This window comes from Mus musculus, chromosome 2 (assembly GCF_000001635.26).
Source record: "Mus musculus strain C57BL/6J chromosome 2, GRCm38.p6 C57BL/6J".
Classification (NCBI taxonomy): Eukaryota; Metazoa; Chordata; class Mammalia; order Rodentia; family Muridae; genus Mus; species Mus musculus.
This window is the reverse complement of record NC_000068.7, coordinates 35,564,772-35,585,960: the sequence shown is the minus strand read 5'-3', so window position 1 is coordinate 35,585,960 and position 21,189 is coordinate 35,564,772. Positions and strand designations below refer to the sequence as shown.

The 21,189-nt window shown below is 50.6% G+C and overlaps 1 protein-coding gene across 5 annotated transcripts in view; it reads right to left on the bottom strand.

The window, feature by feature from the left end:
* Window positions 1-21,189, bottom strand: part of Dab2ip (disabled 2 interacting protein) — a 172,549-nt gene that overhangs the window by 145,034 nt on the left and 6,326 nt on the right. The window contains exon 1 of one of the 5 annotated variants that reach the window (XM_006498304.4): window positions 3,922-4,313. The exons of 2 other annotated variants lie outside the window; for them this stretch is intronic. In XM_006498304.4, the coding sequence (XP_006498367.1) occupies window positions 3,922-4,024 (103 nt within the window). In that variant the 5' untranslated portion in view covers window positions 4,025-4,313. Of the gene's footprint in view, window positions 1-2,911; window positions 3,122-3,921; window positions 4,314-21,189 lie in introns of those variants that run through there. 2 more of the 5 variants (NM_001290637.1, XM_006498311.1) reach the window with 2 other exon arrangements.

Genomic DNA, 21,189 nt, shown 5'->3' with positions numbered 1-21,189 from the left:
CTGGGTTTGTTCCAGTCCCAAGCTCCCTTTGGCTCCAAGTCAGGAACCCCAGTCACTTTCACGGTCACTATCTTGCAGTGTTCTGTATGTGAAAGCCTGTTAGATTCTGAAGCCAGCAACCTCATTGGGCACTCATTGTGGTACCCTTCCTCAGAGATGCTAGGAGAGGTCACAGCCATTTAGCTGAACAGCTCCACCTCTATCCCCTTGACATCCGAGGAGCCTAAAGATAAGAACTCTGCCAGCCTAAAGATCAGAACTATACCACAGGCCCTCCATCTTCTGGACAAGATCTCTAATATCAAAGCCACCACCAGGTGGGCAGGAAAACCACAAAAAGTCACGGTGCTAAGAAGACTGAATGTATAGTTAGAGGATGAGAGTTCAAGACTTGGTTCTTCCACTTTCTGCTCATTCTTCCCATAATGTATGTGGGCTTTGAATGTTCGATTCTCTTGTGGACTCCTGGGACCTCACGCATAAAATGCATGCAATTTTACCCGGAGCCTTCAGGGGGATCAAAGGGTTAAAAGGCAGAATAAGTCTCGGTATGCCACAGAGCTTGGGGGCCAGAAATGTGACACTGGAAAGGTCCATGTGAGACAAATCCCTAGAGATGCCCTCCAGGGAGGACCAATTTAACAAGAAACAGAACTCCATCATGCCCTCCTCCAGGGATCCAGGCACAGAACCTTCTAGCTGGAAAGGTCCCAGCACCCACACTGCAATGAGGAGAAGAGAGAGGTCACACTCACCTCTCCAGCAACCCTACCTCTGTAACTAAACAACTGAGCACAAGGGTCTCAGCAAGGTGTGCCAATCCTTCAAGAAAGCAGAGATCTAAGGTCTGCCCTTATGCATGCACACTTTGAGGGCATCACTGAACTGCTCTCTCTTGCCTGCCCCCTAGCCCCTGAGTTCCATCACTGGCCACATACTCTCTCCTCCTCAGAGTACCTGAAGGTGAGGCTTCTCAAGCTGGGCTATACAGAGAGCCTGGGCAGTTGTCACAGAGATGATCCCTAGGTCAGGAGTGGAGATGAGGAATTTGCATTTCAATAGGTACCCTGGGTGCTTGTGATAAAAGCATCCTGGCACACATAACAGGCCTGGATGTAAGTGCACACACAAGTATACACACACACACACACACACACACACACACACACACACACACACACACACATCATAGTAGGCATTCAAAGAGGGTCAGAAAGTAAAAAGTAGAAGCACATACTCTATGGGCTGCTGCTGAGTTTGGGGTGCAGCGCACCCCCATCACTGCCTGTATGACCTTTGGTAAGTCTCTTCTTCACACTAAACCCATTTCTTTATATGCAAAGTGAGGATAAGAAAGGACACAGCCTCACAGGGTTCCCTTAATGCAGTGACACATGTGTAATGTCCCCAGCACAGGACCTGGTACAACATAACAATAAATGGTGCTGTTGTCACTGCCAAACTCAGTTCCCCTGCCCCGAGTGCCTAAGGGAAGGCACTGAAAGTCAAGACTCGGGGACCTTAGAGGATACTTGAGCCATTAAGAGATGCCCAGAGGTCTGTGCAAACATCTAATGGGTAGAAGTATCTGGACATAGATTTCTACTCTGAACAACAAGAATGTTCTAGCTGGCTGGAGATGTCCAGTCATAAGGCCAGAGCCTCCAGAGTTCCCTGTCCTGGAGAACCTGAGCTGAAGAGACTGCATGTGTACCAGCTACAGATATAGCCCAGGGAAGGCACACTGGAGGCTGGGTGTCGGAAGCATCACCACTGTGGCTAGGCTCAGGTTTCTCTCCTGCATGCTGGATGGCTGGGTCCTTCGCTGTTCCTCAGTGTTTATAACTGTCACCTCCACTTTCAAAGACACAACTCTCTGACACACTCACAGGCAGACAAGGGAAGTGGTGAGGCCATTTGAAATCTGGGACCTACCGCTTCTGCCCTTAACACAGTATGTGCACCTTTCTCAGAACCACGCATGCCTCACTTCATAAAAGCCTCACTAGATCTCCCATGCACAGACCTTTACACTCAGGGGGTTTACGAAGGCATGGTGAGCAGAGGAAGCTGATTATGAACCTGTGTTTGGATTCTGGAGCCGGGTGTTGGGTCTGGTTAATTCTGAGGCACAGTCTTTTAGGTCAAGAACATGGAAAGTTCAGATGGAGGAAGAACAATGTTTCCTATGACGACTCTCTCTCATTGGTGACCGCTGGCAGTTGAAACTAAAGCGCACTCCCCTGACGCCACCTCAGCAGCTGAAGGAGGTGGGAGAAAGCTGGGCAAACACATCACAGAAAGCTCACCAGGCTGGGCCTTGGGTCTCTCTCCCCATGCTCTCAAGGTGTGCTCTGTCAGTAGAGGGTGGGGTTGGAAGCAGGCCAAGGAAAGAGGAGAGACCTCTCTGAGTTCACTTGTGTCCTTAGTAACAGCACTAGCTAACAATAACCACAAACGTCCCAAAGTTGGAGTGTGTGTGTGTGTGTGTGTGTGTGTGTGTGTGTGTGTGTGTGTGTGAGATGGGGTCTTAAATTTGGGAGTCACAGGAAGCCTCTGAAATTGATAGACTGGAGAACCCTGTACCCCAACTCCTGTAGATGGCTAGCCCCAGCTGAAGGCGCTTCCCTGGTGACACCTGCACTCTTCTTTCCAGAGGAAAGCGTCAGCCCTGCACCGGGCTGCGAACAGGGATAGAAGCAGAAAACAGCAAAGTTTAAAGGGTCTGACAGGCTCAGAGGTCCTGATGGAGAGCCGAAATGAGAACTAAATAAAGCGAGACTGAGGCGCACTCCTCAGCCCTGTAGCTCTATAGAGGTATCAAAACTCTCAAGGTCTTCAAGAAGCCCCTGCTCGGATCACTGCAGGTGTTGGGGTACCCTCAACTTGACCCGTGGTCCTCAGCCATTACCTCTACGTGCCGGCCTGGACGCTGAGCGCTGTGCAGTCGGAGAAGCCCAGGGCCAGGGTCCCGTAGTCACCAAGTCTCCGGGTCGCAGGGCACTGTGCTGCCAGTTCGGCCGTAGGAAAGTTTCCGTGGGGCCGGCTGGGCCGAGCGGAGCGGGCCGGGCTGGATGGAGCTCCGGCCAGCTCCGCCGCCTCCCGCGGCGCCGCGGCTCTCTGCTCCCCGGCCACCGGCCTGCCCTTCCCTGCCAATCGCAGGCCCCGCTGCCGCAGCTCTGCCCGCCCACGGGCCCCAGCGGGGGCGGATGGGGAGGGGCGGGGGCGCACCTGTTTGGTCAATCGACCCCACATCTCCACCACCCGCCGGGCCGGACTGGGCAGGGCGAACCCCTCGGCTGCCAGCGCTTGCCCCCGCCCGGCCTTGGCCAGGGTCCAGGCTGGGCCACACGCCTCTCCTCTGGCCCTACTTAGCCAGGTCCAGCTCGCGCATGGTCTCAGCCCGCCCTCCCAGGTCCTTCCCTGCCTTCTTTGCTGTAGCCCAAGGACAGAGAGATGACCGAAGCTTCTCTTTCCTTACTCCCCTGTCACCTTCTAACTATCCCCGCCCTGCAAGCATCGTTCCCCGCGCGCTGACTCCTTCAATTTTCCCATACATCCAGCACCATCTCCAACTTCAGGCTTTGAGGCAGGTACCAGTGCCTGAGAAAAGGACCGTAGCACCCCCATCCACTTAAACTCCAGGACATCCCGATCTGTTCTGCTCCATGTTCCCCAAGTTCCTTGGCCCACACAGATTTCATCGCCCCATTTTCCGAAATGGAAACATTTGAGACCAGAAGGGGGCGAAGGCTTTTGCGATCGTTTGGCAGGTGAGTTGACAAGAGTTCGCTTGGCTCTTATCCCCGAAACCCGTGGATGCCTGGGCCCGCCCCTCCTGGCCCCGGGGGACTGCGAGTAGCCTGGAGGGGAGGATCGCGGAGGAGGCGGAGGCCCGCGATGGCGCGCGCCCGGCCTTACCTCTGCTGCAGAGCGTGTCCCCGCAGAGTGCGCCCGCGGGAGGCCCCAGCAGCGGCAGGGAGGCCCAGGCGAGCGCTCGGCCGGCCGAGCGCCCAGCGCCCATCCCGGCAGGCGTCGGACCTGCCTCCCTCCGCGGCACCTGTGGCGCCAGCGCTGCGCACCCGGCCTGGGCCTCGGGGGGTCGGGCCCTGGCGTGCGGGCGCTCCCCAGGGCTCCTCGTGCCGTCCCGGCTCCGACTCCCACGGCGGTGGCGCGGGCCCGGGCGGGGAGCAGGCCGCCCTGAGCGGAGCTGCTATTTTTAGTGGGAGCTGCTCTCCCAGTCGGACAGACAGAACCAGTTAATTCGGCCGTTGAAGAAGGGCCTGTCGGGGAGCTCCCCGGAAAGACGACCAGGGCCCTGCTGAAAGCTGATCCTGCGCATTCCTGCCTCTCGAGGCGGGAGGGCGGGAGGACGCCTGTAATTCCAGGGGGAAGCCTGCGTCCTCTCAAGCTGCGCGCCTTGGGCCCAAGTGCACGCCCCGAGAGGGCTCTTGAAACTGACCTCGGAACATGGCCCGACTTTCCTCACCATCACAAGCCTCAGATGGAGCATACGTCTACCTTACTTAGAGTCCCTACTTCTTGTTAGGAAGAGGCCCTACGAAATGGAGTCTGAGCCCCAACAAAGCACGAAGTCATCACTCTGAACTTTCTCGCTGAAGGAAGTAGTGAAGTCAGATACAGTGCAGTGATGTGCTCTGGATGGACCAGGCAGCTTTGAAAGCCCAACACTTTTCAATAATGTGGCCTTGGCAAACCACCTCAATTCTGGATCTATCTCCTCGTCTTGCAAAAAAAAAAGGGGGGGGGGAGTTTTTAAAGCCCTAAGACAATATCTTAGAAAACCTTTGTGAGCAAAACCATTACCTACATGTTCCTTCTATGAAGATGTGAAGACTCAGACAGGATCTGCACACACGGAGTTGTGGGAGGAGCCTAAAGAGGTGCATGTGGTGTTAAAGTAAGGGTAAATAAATAGGGTGGGGGATTAGAATAGAGGCTGCAAAAATAGACTCACACATGTATGGAAATTTAATATTGGCAGGAGTGGTACTTGAGGTCAGTGGAGAAAGAGTAGACACTTCTATAAATGGTGCTGGAGCAATTGGATGTCTGTATTAGAAAAGAAAAATGGAATCCCTATTCCATACCATCAGTGTCAGGTATACAAAAGATTAAATATGAAAACAAGCTGGGCATGGTGCCTCACATTAGTAAGCCCAGGAACCGAGAGGCTGAGGCAGGAGGACTGTGGTGAGTTTAAGGCCAGCTTATATTACATAGTTCTAGGCCATGAGCCTGAACTACACAGTGAGCCTTTGACTCTAAGCAAGCAAACAGACAAACTTTTCAGAGGGCAAGATTTCTTAAAGACCCACAGAACATCATAGTAAAGATGGATGCATTTAATTAAACTGTGAATGCCATGTTTATGAGAAGATGTATGGGAGTCAAATGCAAGCTGTACAAAGGCCTCTGACAAACTGATTTTCAGAAGAGGAGGTAGAGGGCTGGGGGTGTCGTTTAGTTGCTAAAGTGATGGCCTGGTGTTTGATTCCCCCAGAAGCACATAAACTAGGTGTGGTGGCTAAAACCTGTGATCCCAGCCAAACGGGAGGTGGTGGCAGGAAGAGCAGAAGTTCAAGGACATCCTGAGCTACAAAAAGACTTCAAAGCATGTACGATCAGGCACCTGGCAGAAGGCACATGAATGCCCATTAAACAGATGCAAAGAAAGCCTTACTGTAACCAAGGACACACAGAATCAGGCCTCTGTCAGGAGAGTGTCACATCATTCCTGTCAGATTGGCGCCCAAACAAAGGGGAGACAGTGGGATACAGAACACCCATGCCAGGAGGGAAGGTGGTTACAGCCACTCTGGAAAACAGCCCGGAAGCACCAAGAAACACCCAGCTATCCGGTCATCCCTGAGGGACACGCCTAATGAATGTGTGTCCCCCGCAAAAGGCAAGGCAGCCTGTGACCATCTGCAGACCGCACAGACCCATTGCAGAATGCTCTGAGGGTCTCTGCCGCAGTGAGGGGGACTAGCTAGAGAGTCTGGGAGTCTCCAAGGGAGGGAGAAGACACAGCAAGTTGCAGAGGAACAAATGGCATGATATCATTCATTTGGATTCTTTAAACACGAAAACCCAAATACCCATATATCACGTGAGTATGCACAGATGCAAAAGCAGAAAGCATGCAGAGGCATGATAAATGCAGCTTTCAATAAAGTGTTTACCCCGGGGAGGAGGAGGGTGATGGGATGGGTGGGAGGCAGAAGCTGCCCATTTAGGCAAGGTTTTAGTTTTTTGACTGGAGTGGTAAGTGCATAAATGTCTGTCTCGTGTGTGTGTGTGTGTGTGTGTGTGTGTGTGTGTGTGTTATTTTGGGAGATTGAACCTAGGACCTTGTGAGTGAATGCTACACAATCACTCTAGACCCCAGACTTAAAAAAAAAAACCCAAAAAACCCAAAAAACCATAAAGAAAGCCTGATGGGAATCCCTAAAAACAATCAGTCCTGATCCAAAGGGATACTTTTCTCCTCCTCTCCCTCCTCCTCTTCCTAGTCTCCCTCCTCTTCCTAGTCTCCCTCCTCCTCTCCCTCCTCCTCTTCCTAGTCTCCCTCCTCCTCTCCCTCCTCCTCTTCCTAGTCTCCCTCCTCCTCTCCCTCCTCCTCTTCCTCCTCTAACTTCTTTTTTTGAGATGTATGAGAGTACACTGTAGCTATACCCCCAAAAAGGGCATCAGACCCCATGACAGATGGTTGTGAGCCACCATGTGGTTGCTGGAATTTGAACTCAGGACCTCTGGAAAAGCAGTCAGTGCTCTTGACTGCTGATCCATCTCTCTAGCTCTCCTTTCCTTCTTTTAATGATGTCATCGTGTCTAAGTGCTGACGGATGAACATAGCCCAGCTTGCGGTGAGGTACTCAGGAAACCCAAAGAATGCTAATAACTTCCTAGAGCATCTCCCCTGAAGCGCTGCTCAGCCTAGACACAGTCCGCCGTGCAGGCTAGGCCTCCAAGGCATTTGCGCAGGCAGCGTGTCATCCTGGCTTGCTGCTCCCAGTCTCTGCTTCAACGCTTGTATGATACAGTTCTGCCATGGGGACCCTGGGTGAGCTGGAGGGTCCTTATCTATTCCTGAGGCAGCTCCCTAGCACCTGTCCTTCACTGTCCATATCCTCACAAGACAGACGGTGGCACCTAGTTTCAGATTTGTCTCGAGGCAGACTTTATTTTAAAGACAAGGTCTTGCTACTGTAGTTCATGCTGGTTTCAAGCTTGTAATCCTCCTGCCTCAGCCTCCTTAGTACAAAGATTATAGATGAGTACTACTACAACTTCTCATATTTCACCTTTTCTGGGTTATCACTGCAGGCTCCCCCTCTGCACAGGGACTTAACTAGGACATAAGAACATAAATGTTGGGCAAATCCAAATACTCTGAGACCCAACTCGGAGATCATGCCAGACTCTCAGAAGGAAAACAACCCTATCACCTGCCCGATGGACTGCTTGGTCTTCATGACTGGTCTTGAGAGTAACATGAACTTTGAGGTCAAGAGAGCTGCAGTCAGTCTGGGCTGAACCAGTTACTAGCTGTGTAATCTACCATACCATTTCATTCATCCGAGCCTCACTGTTGGGGTCTGCACGGCCAGGATATGGTGAGGCCTGTCACAAGGAGAGATTAGGATGAGTATATGAGACCCCAGAAGCCATATGCGCGGCCCTCTTCTTAGGTCAAGCAGCAATTATGTGAATGTGGGCTAAGAGGAAGATGTTTGCAGAAGAGGGTAGAAGGAACCCAGTTGGGCCACTATGCAAGTAGAAAGCTGGTTTAAAAACAACAACAACAAGGGTGTGAGCCAGTTCTGAGCAGAAGTATGCACCTGGAGGCTGTCTGGGGAGCTGGAAGTGTCAAGAGCCTGCTCTGTACCCTTGCCCTGTTCCTCCTCCCAGCATTCCACTTTCCAGGTGCCCAGGTGCCGAGCTGCACAGCACACCAGCCTTGAAGACCTTCCTCTTTGTCTCCCCATAGCTGCTCTGCTCCCCTCCAATCTGTTCTCACATATATCCCAGGGATCTCAATCTGGACCTGTCTTTTTCCTTGCCAGCTTCCATCTGTAGGGGCGACAGAGCCCGTGGTTCCTTCCCCAGGGACGCGTCTGAAGTGATTTACCAAATACATCATCTGTACTTGTGTATGCAAAGTCTACATATGTCCTCCTGTTGGGAGCTTCCGTCAAGGCAACATGCAGGACTGGGAATTGCTCATGGTCCAGACTCTAGAAGATGAGTCTGCCAGAGTCACATGTTCTACATGCAGACAGAAGCATGACATTGACAGAGCTGGGTGGTCACTGGAAAAGAGCAGCCCTGTGCACTTCAAGGGTTCTGGAGAGAGATTTTCCTAAGCTAATAAACCAGTCCCTTTGATTTAAATCCCATCGCACAATGTAATATCCCCAAGATGACATACACATTAGTCACTGTTGGTCCTTTGTCTCATGAAAATGGCTGTGTAAGGCAGGAATCCCACACAACATATAGTCTGCCACCCTCTTTTTGAAGGAAGGGTCTCATGTGTTCCAGGCTAGCCTCAAACTTGCTCTGACTAAGGGCAACCTTGAGCTGGTGACCCTCCTAACAGTGCCTCCTTCCCAGCTAACCGCTAGGATTACAAGTGTGCACTACCCTGCTCATTTTTCTGTTTGATTTTGGGTATATATGTGACTTTGTGGGATATGCTGAGAATCAAACCTAAGGTACTGTGCATGTTAAGCCAACATTCTCCCAACACCCACATCCGTAGCCCCTGTCATCTTTTCTAATGGCTGTCTAGACCATCAGTGACCTCCCTATTGGCAACATTAAAGGATGTTCTTGTGCCTTCATCTCCCCTAACCTCTAGCAATCTGTGATTCTGTGGACAGTCCTGGTCCCTTCTGACTCACCACATTCCCCCAGTTTCTCTCCTAATTTTTCTGGGCTATTCCATCTTACTCCTTGGCCATATCAATGATAACACTCTCAGAACCTGATTGCCCTTAATTTTCTGAACATAACATTCTGATTGCTCATAGTGTTCCAATGAAGGAACCTAGGGCGTCACCTGCTGTCCTTAAACAGCAGGTGCTGTGGTCCTTTGCCCAGGTTTCTGTGAGCATCAAGCTACTTCCCTGCCTCTGTGCCTTTCTCCCTGTGGATCCTACCCATTGGTGCCTCTTGAAAGATTGACAGAACACAGATCCGATCAGATCTCTCCTAACCCCGCTACAAAAGCTTTCAAGGGCTTTGCACAATATTGTATTTGTGTGGCTGGTAAAAAAGCAAACCCTCCAAGGGACGTCCCCAGTTCTGGTTAGCTTCTTCGTTAGCTTCTTTCAGTGGTCATTGAATGTCACTCCCTCAGAGCAACCTCGCCTTGCTTTCACTAGACACCTATACCTAGCACTGTTCCCTCATGATACTGACTGCGGTTGGTATTTGGGGATCCTGAGTACAGGGGTCACCATTGCATCACTGCTGACCCTCAGCAAGGGCTCTGGCACATAGTATGTGCTCAGTGAATGTTCGCTGAAGGGATGAACCCAGGTCTACTAGCACACCTCCACAAACTGACTCTCATCCTAGGACACTGTTGGTTACCAGAATTTCCACCGTTTCTCTGAATGCCTGGGCAGGTGACTGTGTATTCTCTCACTCAGTTCTCACAACCTGCTCTAAAGAGGTTCCATTTTGGATTATGTATTTCATTTATTTATTTATTTATTTATTTATTTATTTATTTATTATACAATGTTCTGCCTGCGTGCCAGAAGTGAGTCATTTATTTATTTATTTATTTATTTATTTATTTATTATACAATGTTCTGCCTGCGTGCCAGAAGTGAGCACCAGACCTCATGATACATGGTTATGAGCTAGCATGTGGTTGCTGGGATTTGAACTCAGGACCTCTGGAAGAGCAGACAGTGCTCTTACCCTCTAAGCCATCTCTCCAGCAGTGGAAATGGAAGTTAAGAGAGTGTGAGCAACTTGCACAGGAGCATACAGCCTGAAAATGGCTGAGCCAGTATTCTAAGCCTGTTTGGTTCTAAATTTAAGTCTTATAACTGCTGCCACATCTTTCTGTGTACTGTGTGCTATACCTGAATAAAATAAAGAGCTTATGACTTAGGCTCTTCCGGGGGAGGGGAGTCAAATGCTTGTTAGTGGAAGTGGGATTCAAAGTATGGTGGAGACACGGCGTGGTAGAGAGTGTTTGCCTAGCACCCACAAAGCTTTGTCCTATATCCAACATCATCATATAAGATGGATATAGTAGAGCATGCTTGTGACCCCAGCACTTGGGAGGTGGAGGCAGGAAAGTCAAATCAAGATCATCCTGAGTTACAGAGGGAGTTCCAGGATAGCTGGGGATACATGTCTCAAAAAAAAAATAGACAAGGGCTGGCGAGATGGCTCACTGACTGCTCTTCCGAAGATCCTGAGTTCAAATCCTAGCAACCACATGGTGGCTTGCAACCACCCGTAATGAGATCAGACACCCTCTTCTGGTGTGTCTGAAGGCAGCAACAGTGTTTATAATAATAAATAATAATTAACAGTATTTATAATAATAAAAAATCTTTGGGCTAGAGCAAGCAGGGTTGACCAGAGAGAGCAGAGGTCTGAAATTCAATTCCCAACAACGGCATGAAGGCTCACAACCATCTGTACAGCTGCAGTTTACTCATATACATTAAATCAATCAATCAATCAATCAATCTTTTAAAAAAATAGACAAACAAGCAAAAACCCATGGTCCAAAGCATTCTCAGATACTCACCCAGGCTCAGGTTCATGGTACTCCTACAGGAAGATGGCAAGGCATGGTGGAGAGGGACGAGGAAGCAGGCAGGAGAAAGAATAAAGTGGAAATGTACATTTGCCTTGGTAGGGTCTGTGAATTCAACATTGGTGTGAGTCCCTGGGCATGGAAGAGGGGCTGAGTGATGCCAGTTCAGGCTTGGAGAGGAGCAGTCCTGTGGGAGTTTAGTCGACCTCTGCAGCTTCTCCCTATTGTTTGTGTATTCTCTGAGTCAATGATATGGGGGCCCCTCTGGGCAGGCTCTGAGCTGAGAGCTGGGGACAAAGGTGGAAAGGCCAGTGAGTTGCTCCCAGGTACTAGGGAAAGAGGTAGGCTATGGTGTCAACAGAGCCACCAGGAAACTTCCCTGTGGCCCATACAGGAGTCCCTCCCATTACATACTGAGCATAAGCTGGTAAGCTAGTAACTATTGAGACAGAGGAGGGGGCTGGGTCCCTAGTGTTAGCCTGAGTAGGGGATGCCTTCCAAGGAGGTGACCTCTTAAAGCAGAAGCTACAACCAGGCAATGAGGGGACGGCCCATGCTAAAGCATGTTACAGCCTGATATGCTCAGGATCAACAGTTAAGCACCCCTGGGCAGGCATCAGCCACAAGGCAGGAAGATGAAGAAAGGCTGGGTTCCTAGGACCCTAAATGCCATGCCCAGAAGCTTGGGTTGCTTGGAGAGGCACTGACTCTGATGATCCTGGGCAGGGAGGATCTATAATCTGGAGAAGGAAGAAGATTTAAAGGGAAAGGCAAGAGACTATCCTGGGGATGGTCCAGGAAGGGAACAGGACGTGAAGACGGCCCAGGAGGTTCAGCCAGAAATGAAAGGTCCAATATGGATGCCTACTGAAGGGAAAACTCTGCGGGAGGGTATGTTTCAAGCCCTCTTCTAGAATGAAGAACTTCTCTCTGAGGCTGGGGAAATGATCTGGTGGTAAAGTACTTTCTGTGCAAGCATAAAGACCTGAATTTGAGTCCCCAGGATCCACATAAAAAGCTGGCACCTGCAATCCTGTTGCTAGGGAGGTAGAGACAAGTGGATCCGCAGAACCCAACTCACTGACAGTCAGTCTTGACAATTTGTAAGCTCCAGGTTCAGTAAGAGATTCCATCTCAAGAGATAAAATCGGGCTAGAGAGACAGCTCGGTGATCTGAGCATTGATTCTCTTACAGAGAGCTCAAGTTCAATTCCCAGCACCTACCTGGTAGCTCACCACTATCTATAACTCCAATTTCAGAGAATCTGACATCCTCCTCTGGCCTCCAGGAGTACCAGGCATGCACGTGGTGCACACACAAGCATGCAGACAAAACTCTCATACACATAAGGTAAACAGAAATTCAAATGGAAATAAAGAAAAGAAAAATGCAAATGGCAGAGAGGAAGAAGTAGGTTAGCCTGAGACAGACGCAGAAACTGGAGGTAATTTAAGAATGAGATGTGGCCAGGAAGAAGCAGAGGAGGCCGTGGCCATAACTTTTCTTTTGCCCCCAGAAGAAAATGAGGGCAGATAATAAAATAACAACCAGAAAACAATTATCATAGCACATGATAAATATCTGCACAGCAGGGGTGAGGCGTGTGGAGCTTCTTGTGTATAGGAATTTGCCAGGCTGTGTGCCCATAGGAGGAGGTCAAACTGGGGAGAGGGCATGGCTAGCTGGAGATGTGAGGGGCTGTGGATAGGACGGCCAGACGAAATGCAGGATGCCTGATTTAAAGCGTTTATATGAGCGGTGACCGCTTTTTAGTGTAAGGATGTCCTCTGCAATATTTTTATATACTTATGCTAAGACATTCTCAATTGTTTACTTTATCCTCTGTGACTCGGTTGATAGAGTGGTTGCCTAGCACATAAGAAGCTCTAGGGTTCATCCCAGCACCATGGAAACTTGACTTGGTGTTGCATGTCAGTAATCCCAGACCTCAGGAAATGGAGGCAGAAAAATCTGATCTTACTAGCTTGAAGCCAGCCTGGATACCTGGAGGCCTGCCTCAGAAATAAACAAACTAATGGTAAATAATAACAAAAAGGTGCATGATATGTGTACTGCATAGTTTTATGTCAACTTCACAAAAGCCAAAGTCATGAGGGGAGGGAGCTTCATTAAGAAAAATGCCTTCAGGCTGGAGAGATGGCTCAGCGGTTAAGAGGACTGACTACTCTTCCAGAGGTCCTGAGTTCAATTCCCAGCACATGATCATCTATAGTGGGATCCAATGACCTCTTCTGGTGTGTCTACAGTATACTTAAATACAAAGCAAGCGAGCAAGCAAGAAGTCTTCATGGGGCTGGAGAGGTAGCCCAGTGGTTAAGACACTGGCTGCTCTTCCAGAGAACCTGGGTTCAGTTCCCAGCACCCACATGACAGCTCGTAACTGTCTTAATTCTAGTTACAGAGGATCTGACACCCTCACACAGACATATGCAGGCAAAACACCAATGCACTTAAAAATAAATCATTAAAAAAGAAATGCCTTCATAAGGTTGGCTGTAGTCAAGTTCAGGGAACAAGCCAGTAAGCAGCACTCGCTCGTGCACACTCAGTAATAAGCCTGACAAGGACAGCACTGCCCCTCTGGTGTTTTCCTGAAGCATCAGAATCATTCTTGAACTTGATAGTGTCCCAGCCTGTGGCCAGAACCCTGCCTGGAAACTGGAACATTACACCTGTAAGCTTGAATTAGCTAAGAGATCCTGAGCCTCTGTTGTGTGCCTGCTTCTTAGAGTGATGAGTCCCAAAAGTGTGTATACAGATCGGAAGAGAGGAGCATACAGCCACTTTAATTCCAATTGCAGAAGGGGTTTCTCTCCCTTTTGACAAAGGGCCCTTTTGGAATCAGATATGGCGCCCAGCTTCTGCTGCAGGAAATATACACTGCTCACATTTCTGTTTCAAGCTCTTCCAATCCCAGACTAGAAAGGTGATTTTTTTAAGGCCTATTAGCATAATTACCTGCCTGCAACACTATAGAGAAGCGATCAGATGAGCCTGCAAGTTTCGCGGTTATTTGGAGTAAGTCACCTGAAGTTCACCACCATCAGGAGTCATGGCTGCCTTGTGTAATCATGGGGAATTATTTAGTAATAGCAGAGGTAGCGTGATCTAATTTAGTTTTAATGCCAGGAGGTGCCCTCCCAGAATTATCAGCCTCAGAGCAATTCTGACTTCCAGGTTTGTTTCACTTTCTGGAGAGGATTTGACTCAAGGCACCTGAAGTTGCTTCTTTGTCACCCAAAGTCATCTAGGGTTGAAACAGATTCTACCTCCACGCATTGAAAAACAGTACTGAGAGCAGCCGGGCCACAGGAAGCGAGGGTGGACACCCAGCTAAGTGGAAGCGCTGGGTGGAACTTGATCCATCAGGTATTTGCTGGGAGAGCCCTAATTTCCCTCCTACTTATTACCTCCTTCTTCAGGCAGCCCAGACTCTGCTGTTATGTGGGTAAAACTAATGATAGTCATAGATGGGAGCCGATTTTAGCTATTTTAACACTTTACCACACATCGCATCCTGTGGAGGAAGTGGCGGCTGCCGAGTGTGCAGATGGGGACACTGAGGCTGAGAGGGTGAGGCATTCGCTCCGGTCATACTGTGAATAAGAAGACTGGCTGGGATCTCAACCTTCCCGAATTCATACTCTGTAATAATCCTGAGCCAGGCATGGCGGCACCTGCGGGTGATCTCCAGCACCCCACAGCAGAGGAAGACATAGCAGACAGAGTTCAAGGCCAGCCTGGTTTACACTGCGTTTCAGGCCAGTCAGGGCTTTAGAAAGAGACCCTGTCTCATTATGAAAGAAAAGGAGGAAGAGGAGGAGGAGGAGAAAGGAGAGGAGAGGAGGGGGAAGAATCTTGAAGCGTTCAGTCACTTTAACCCCTTATAATCAACCAGAAGTGATTGCTACTGTTTTTTCTTTTTTCAGAAGAGGTCTGTTTGGCCAAAGTAGATGTAGTGAGGAGATAGAAAAGTCAGGAATGGAACCACGAGTCTAATTCTAAACCCAGTGCAGCCTTGGCTGGGTACCAGGCTCTCAATGAGGCGTGCCCAGCTGCCCAGCTGCCCAGCTCTGGTCTTTGCTTGCAGCTTCTGCACAGAGCCTCCTCCCTGCACCCACTTCCCATTCAGAAGCCAGTGTCTCCTGTTGTCATCCTGCGTGCTAACAAAACCTACTTTGAGATGCTTATTTGTCCAACACTATCCTTCCGGCAGAGGGTGGCCTGGTTCCACAGGAAGGGTCAGGAGGTGGACTGGCTTGTCACCATTCTCCCTGGGGACTGAGGCCACACCCAGGTCTCTGTAGGCTTTGCCTTTCCATCTCTACAGGAACAGCAGGATTAGGCTTTCTTATTGAATTTGTGGCCTGGAATTCAACAGTCCTCTTGACCTGTCCGCACTGGGATTAGTCCCCATTCCCAGGTTTTAAAACCAGCTCTTTAAATCGACAAGCTGCAGAACTCTTGTTTCATCTCATTTTGTGGGGAGGATGTGGAGGGAAATTGTCTGTTTGTTTTGAGCCTGAGTCTGCCTTAGTCACTGCTCTATTGCTGTGGAGAGACGCCATGATCAAGGCAACTCTTATAAAAGGAAGCATTTAAGTGGGGGCTCGTTTACAGTTTCAGAGGCTGAGTCCATTGTTACCATGGTGGGGAACATAGCACTGGAACAAGAGCGAAGGATTACATCCTGATCTGCAGGCAGAAAGAGGGTGGGGAGAGCGAGGGGAGACAGACAGACTGGGCCTGACATGGGCTTTTGAAACTTTAAATGCCTCCTTCCAGTGATACACTTCCTCCAACAAGGCCACACCTTTTAATCCTTCTAATCTCTTCAAACAGTTCCACTCCCTGGTGACTAAGCATTCAAATCTATGGACCTATGGGGGCCATTCTTATTCAACCTACCACAGAGTCTTATGTAGCCCAAACTAGCATCAAACTAGGTAGACAAGGAAAACCTTGGACTCTTGATCCCCAGCCTCCGCCTCTCAAGGGCTGGGATCATCGCCACTGTATTCAGCTCAGAACTCCCATGTCAGAAGAAAACCGCCAGTTGGAAGGAAGCTGATCTGCTGGGAGTTGGGTAAGTAAAAGAGGTCTCTCCCGCTCACAGCCCCGCATGTCTCCTCAGTGAAGGCCGATGAGACCTGTGTGAACTAAGCTGTGCCTCCCTGGGTCCCACCTCAGAACACCTGACTGTCCCTGCGGCAGTCTAAGAGGAACCTCAGCAAAGCCAGCTGGACCTGGTTGCCACGTGACCTGTCTGGTAGTGTCTGTTCCCAAGCACCAACAAGTTCAGTGTGCCCTGCACATGCCGGGTGGCCAGGACAAGCTGTGCCCTGACTACTTATCCACTTCTCTGTGTGTCATTTAAATCCTCCTGTCCTTTCTCACCACCTTCTAACCAGTGACCCCAGTTACCACTTTCTGTTGCCTTATAGTAGACACCCCTTCCCCTGGACAGCTGCCTCCTGACATGGTGGACACCATCGACACTCTTGCTATTGATACTAAGCTTCCCAGAGGATATGCGCAAAAAGGGACACCAACTCAGAGTAGGAGCTAGTGGGGTTAGGCACTGCGTGTGAAGAGGAAGCAGGCTCTCTGTGTCTCTCTGTGTCTGTGTGTGTCTCTGTCTCTGTCTCTGTCTCTGTCTCTGTCTCTGTCTCTGTGTCTGTCTCTCTCTCTCTCTCTCTCTGTGTGTGTGTGTGTGTGTGTGTGTGTGTGTGTGTGTGTGTGTGTGTGTGTGTGTGTGTTTTGAGACAGGGTTTCTCTGTATAGCCCTGGCTGTCCTGGAACTCACTTTGTCAACCAGGCTGACTTCAAACTCAAGGATCCGCCTGCCTCTGCCTCCTGAGTGCTGTTTAAAGGCGCACACCACTACACCCAGCCTGGAAGCAGGTGTTTTAGGCCCAGAACTGATAAACAGGAATTATTGGAGGAGCTGTTTAAGGAGCTGTCAGCCACTCAGCCTGACTGAAACCTGGCTTGGACTTGGTGACCCTTGCAGGTAGAGGAAGTAGCTACCCAGACTTGTCAAGGACCTTTAGGGACAATTCAAGATCTGTTTAAGATCTGGAGATTAATCTTGAGGACTCTGGAAAGCCAATGAAGGTGATAGGCAAGATCTGCATTTGGCAGCTCATCTGACCAGACACAGACTAGGGGCCTGTGAGCTTCATGACCCATCTCTCCTCCCAGTCTCCCTCACACACACACAGACCAGACAGCCTGGTTCCTTCTGAGACACAGCACATGGACATGGGTTAGGGTGCTCCAGGCTGCGTTGTCCTTTCTATGCTGACTGGTCCCAGCCTGGAATGTGGTCTGTGGTCTCTCATCTCTCACCTTAGGGCAGGACATCAACACCATCTCCACTGGGTAGAGCTGTGGTTTGAAGTCTGAGACACTGCTCTCCCCACCCCTCAGTTCCTTATCTTGCTTCTGCTCCTCACAGCCATTCCTCAGCCCTGCAACCCTCCCTTGGTCCTGGCTAATGGTCCTCTCTCCAAATACAAGCTCTTTTGTTCATCAGGCAGCTTGCTTGGCCCTCAGCCGTAGCTTGATCTTAATGAGCCCAGGGTCAACTGAAGGATGAGGCGGCTCCATTAGACTGTTGCTGGCTACAGCTTGGTACTCTGTCCTTCCCTGCTCAAACATTCCGTCTGTAGCCCTTTCTACTCTAGGACAGTGAGGGTGGTGCTCTCTCTCTCTCTCTCTCTCTCTCTCTCTCTCTCTCCTCCCCCTCCCTCATTCCCTTCCCTCTCTGTACCTATCCCGTAATTCATGAGCCCCTCTCCTGGCCCTATAGCCGCCTGAGTGTTGGGAGCACCACCACCCCGTGACAGGGGTACTTAATTTGGCCATGACTGGGGACATCTTTGTCCAGCTGGACTCAACAAAGTAGTCTGTAATTCACAGGTCAGCACCACCCCACTCCAACAGTTACCATGAACACCCGTTGAAGGTTAAAGGCTTCTGCTCCAGGCTGAAGCTTCTCCCCACCAGGGTTCCCTCCAGCCTCTCCTGCTGTGGGGCCCAGGTTTCTTCGAACCATTGAGGTGGGCCTCACTTCTGTCGGATGAAGCTAAGTTCTCTCTATGAAGGCTCCAAAGGCTGCTTAGTACCGCCCCATGTGCTAGCTTATCAGAAGAGGCTCACCTGAGGCCCTTTAGAGCTTGCAAAGTCCTTTTTTCATTGCATTAAGTCTTTCAGCCAGCCACTATTTACTCAATACACATTCAAGGGAAAGTGCTCCGCCAGAGAGTTGAGGCTCCAAGGTGTGAGCAGCAGGCAAAGGCCACAGAGCATGGCAGGGTGGCCTTGATCCCTGAGCAGAACACATGAGGGAGATGGGGCTGAGGCATGTAAGATCACACAGTAGAAAGGCCCTCTGGTCTAGGGCAGGATCTGGGGGAGAAGGACCCCAATGGAGGCTGGCAGAGATACAGGGATGGGGGGATGGGATGGGGGGACTTCAAGGGGAAGACTGACATGGGTTCCCCAGGCAGAGGGCACAGAGCCCAAAAGCAGAACTAGGTACTAGGAATAAACGGTTGTAAGAATAGACTTATGCCCCACTGTGCTACTGTTGCTTCACACAGTAGGCCTTCAACAAGGAACTGCCCCTGTGTAGTGTTGAGGGAGACATACCGCTCCATGTCTAGGATGCCTCCATAGCAAAGGGCAACATGAGACCACGCAGTGCGTGAGTCCTGGGGTGCTCTGGAGACAAGTGCCTCGGCCTTTTCAGCAGCCACGGTGCCTTGGTCTGGCCATTCTGAACAGACCTGGCCATTAGCCTGCGGGGGCTGAGGTAAGCAGAAAGACTCTTACACTCCTTCCCATGCTCACATGAAGGTTTCTGCAGCCACAGAGTCCTCTTCGCTGGGACACCGTCCCTCTCCCACAGGCCCTGCTCCCATCTGTCTGCACGTGGAGGAGCTAGGGGAATGTAGGTCACAGGCAGGAAGTCTGGCTTGTGGTGATCCAGCTGCCCCGCACAGCCATCAGATTGGATGAGCATCCCTCCACCCCTTCTGCCCTGCTCTCCTGGGTTAGTGTGACCCAGGCCACCCTGCTGCCCAAGTGAGGGCAAGGCAAACCTCCTAGTCATTGGCCTCTTCTCTGTAAAATTGTCCCTCTACTGGACAAGGTAGCCTCTTCAAAAGATGAAGCAATCTATCTGCCTGAAAGCATTTTCAGACATAGCCCAAGGGATATCCCAGAACGAGAGGAAAGCTATGACCATAGTTGGTTGGGCTGGCTTTCCAGGGGAGGGGTGTGAATTATGAATGACACATGAGAGCCCCATCCCTCCATGCTGAAATAGGGGTCTCATCTGAAAGAATTATCACAAACACCCCATAAAAAGCCACCACATGGCCCTGCAGACACAGACATCATTCCCACTTCCATTTAGAATCTGCTTTACCACTGTGTCCTGCTTCTCAGCATCCCCTGCAACCAGGCCAGAGGTTTGGGCCCTTTCTCACTCCACCATCTCAGACTCAAAGCTTTTAGTCTGGCTGGCCAGGCAGCTCGCAGCCCAGAGGTGGCACCTGACAGAGTGGCAGCTAGACTCATCAGCATTAGAAGAATAGCAGGAAGCCCAGGGTACCCAAGCGGCATCGTCAGAAAGCATTCCCGGAGGAGGCGTCCACATACGGGTGGGACAGACCAGAGTCAAGGTGAACGGGGAGAGCTGAGATGGAGACCACCCAGAGCGAAGGCGAGGAGGACACATGGAGTAATTATGGTGGCACCAGCAAGGGAGAGTGTGTGGCATTGAGGCCAGAGTCAGGTGTCATCTTAGGGTCAGTCCCTGGCCCACCTTGAGCCCTGTCGGTGTGTTTAGATTTTATACTACCACCATGGCAGACCAGCTGTACATAGAGCTGAAGACATGAAGAAGCCCAAGAAGGGAGTGAGGCAGCTGCCTAGGTGTCCAAGGTTAAAGTGAGGTGGGGCTAAAGAGGGAGAGGCAGGGTAGCTCTCTGAACCTTTATAAAGCAGGCAGAGGTTTCAATGGATCTGTTTTGTCCTTCCCTGGCTTCCATCTTTCCATCATACAGCATGCCTGTCAGGAAGCTCTTAGTAGATCTTTCCCTTGGGTTTCCACACTCCTAGGGCTGTTTACCACCTACTCCAGACTCACTGGGCTTCCAAGGGTGACTTCTCGAGAGCAGTCTCCAAGCTTAGGGCACAACTGTGGCTTCAGAAGGTCTAGAGTAGGCTGGCCCACAGCTTTATCTAGGAAGCAGAAACAATGTGGTCAGGCAGTGGGGAAAGGCTGGACTCACAGCCTAGAGAGGCCAGTCAGAAAGGAGGGCCTGGGTGGGAATCAGAACCTGTCCCTTGTAGGGCAGTGCTAGAATGTTGTTGGCTTCTTTTCCTTACTGATCTTCCTTCCTGGTAGCACCACAGAGGATAGCAGGTGTGAGGGGTAGGACAGGTGAGCAGGACAAGTGGGTAAGACAGGTGGGCAGGATAGGTGGGTAGGACAGGTGGGCAGGACAGGTGGGTAGGACAAGTAGCATTGCTGTCTGCCTGCCCTGCTGGGAAGACCAGAGGCCACAGTAAGGCTGGCCTGAGACTTCCTGGGCGATGGAGAGAGCAAAGTGGATCAGAGGCTAGGAGACCCAGGGTTAACAGCAGCTGAAAAGGGAAGAGAGCAGGTTAGAGTCTATTGTTATGGGAGGACACATAGCAGGAACTTGATGCAGTTAGCCCCATCCACAGTCAAGGGCAGGACACATGCATTCCCCTCTTTGATACAGTTCAGGACCTGAACCCAGGGAATGGCGCCACCCACTTTGAGGCTGGGCTACCCTCACCAGTTACATAATGAGACTGTCTCAGTCTCCCCACAGACCAACTAAGTCTAGATAATGTCTCACTAAGACTCTCCTCCCCGGAAATTCTACAAGTTGATAAAACTAACTGTTACGGTGTCTAGGAGTCCTAGGTTCGAGTTACAAGTCCCATCTGTAGCTGTGTACCTTGGGACCCTTTGGAGCCTAAAGATCACTCTGACCATAGTCAGGGGTTCCCCACTGCTCGATTGGAAGTCAAGGGTTCTATCCTTGAGTATTCAGGACACAGCCCAGGGACATGTCATTCCCCATAAGCCCGCTTACAGACTGAGCCTAGAAATGGAAGGATCTGGGGCCAGCGAGATGGCTCAGGGGATAAAGATGCTTGCAGTTCAAGTATGACAACCTGAGTTTGATTCCTAGAACCCATGTAAAGATAGGAGGAGAATGCTGGGCGTGGTGGCGCATGCCTTTAATCCCAGCACTTGGGAGGCAGAGGCAGGTGAATTTCTGAGTTCGAGGCCAGCCTGGTC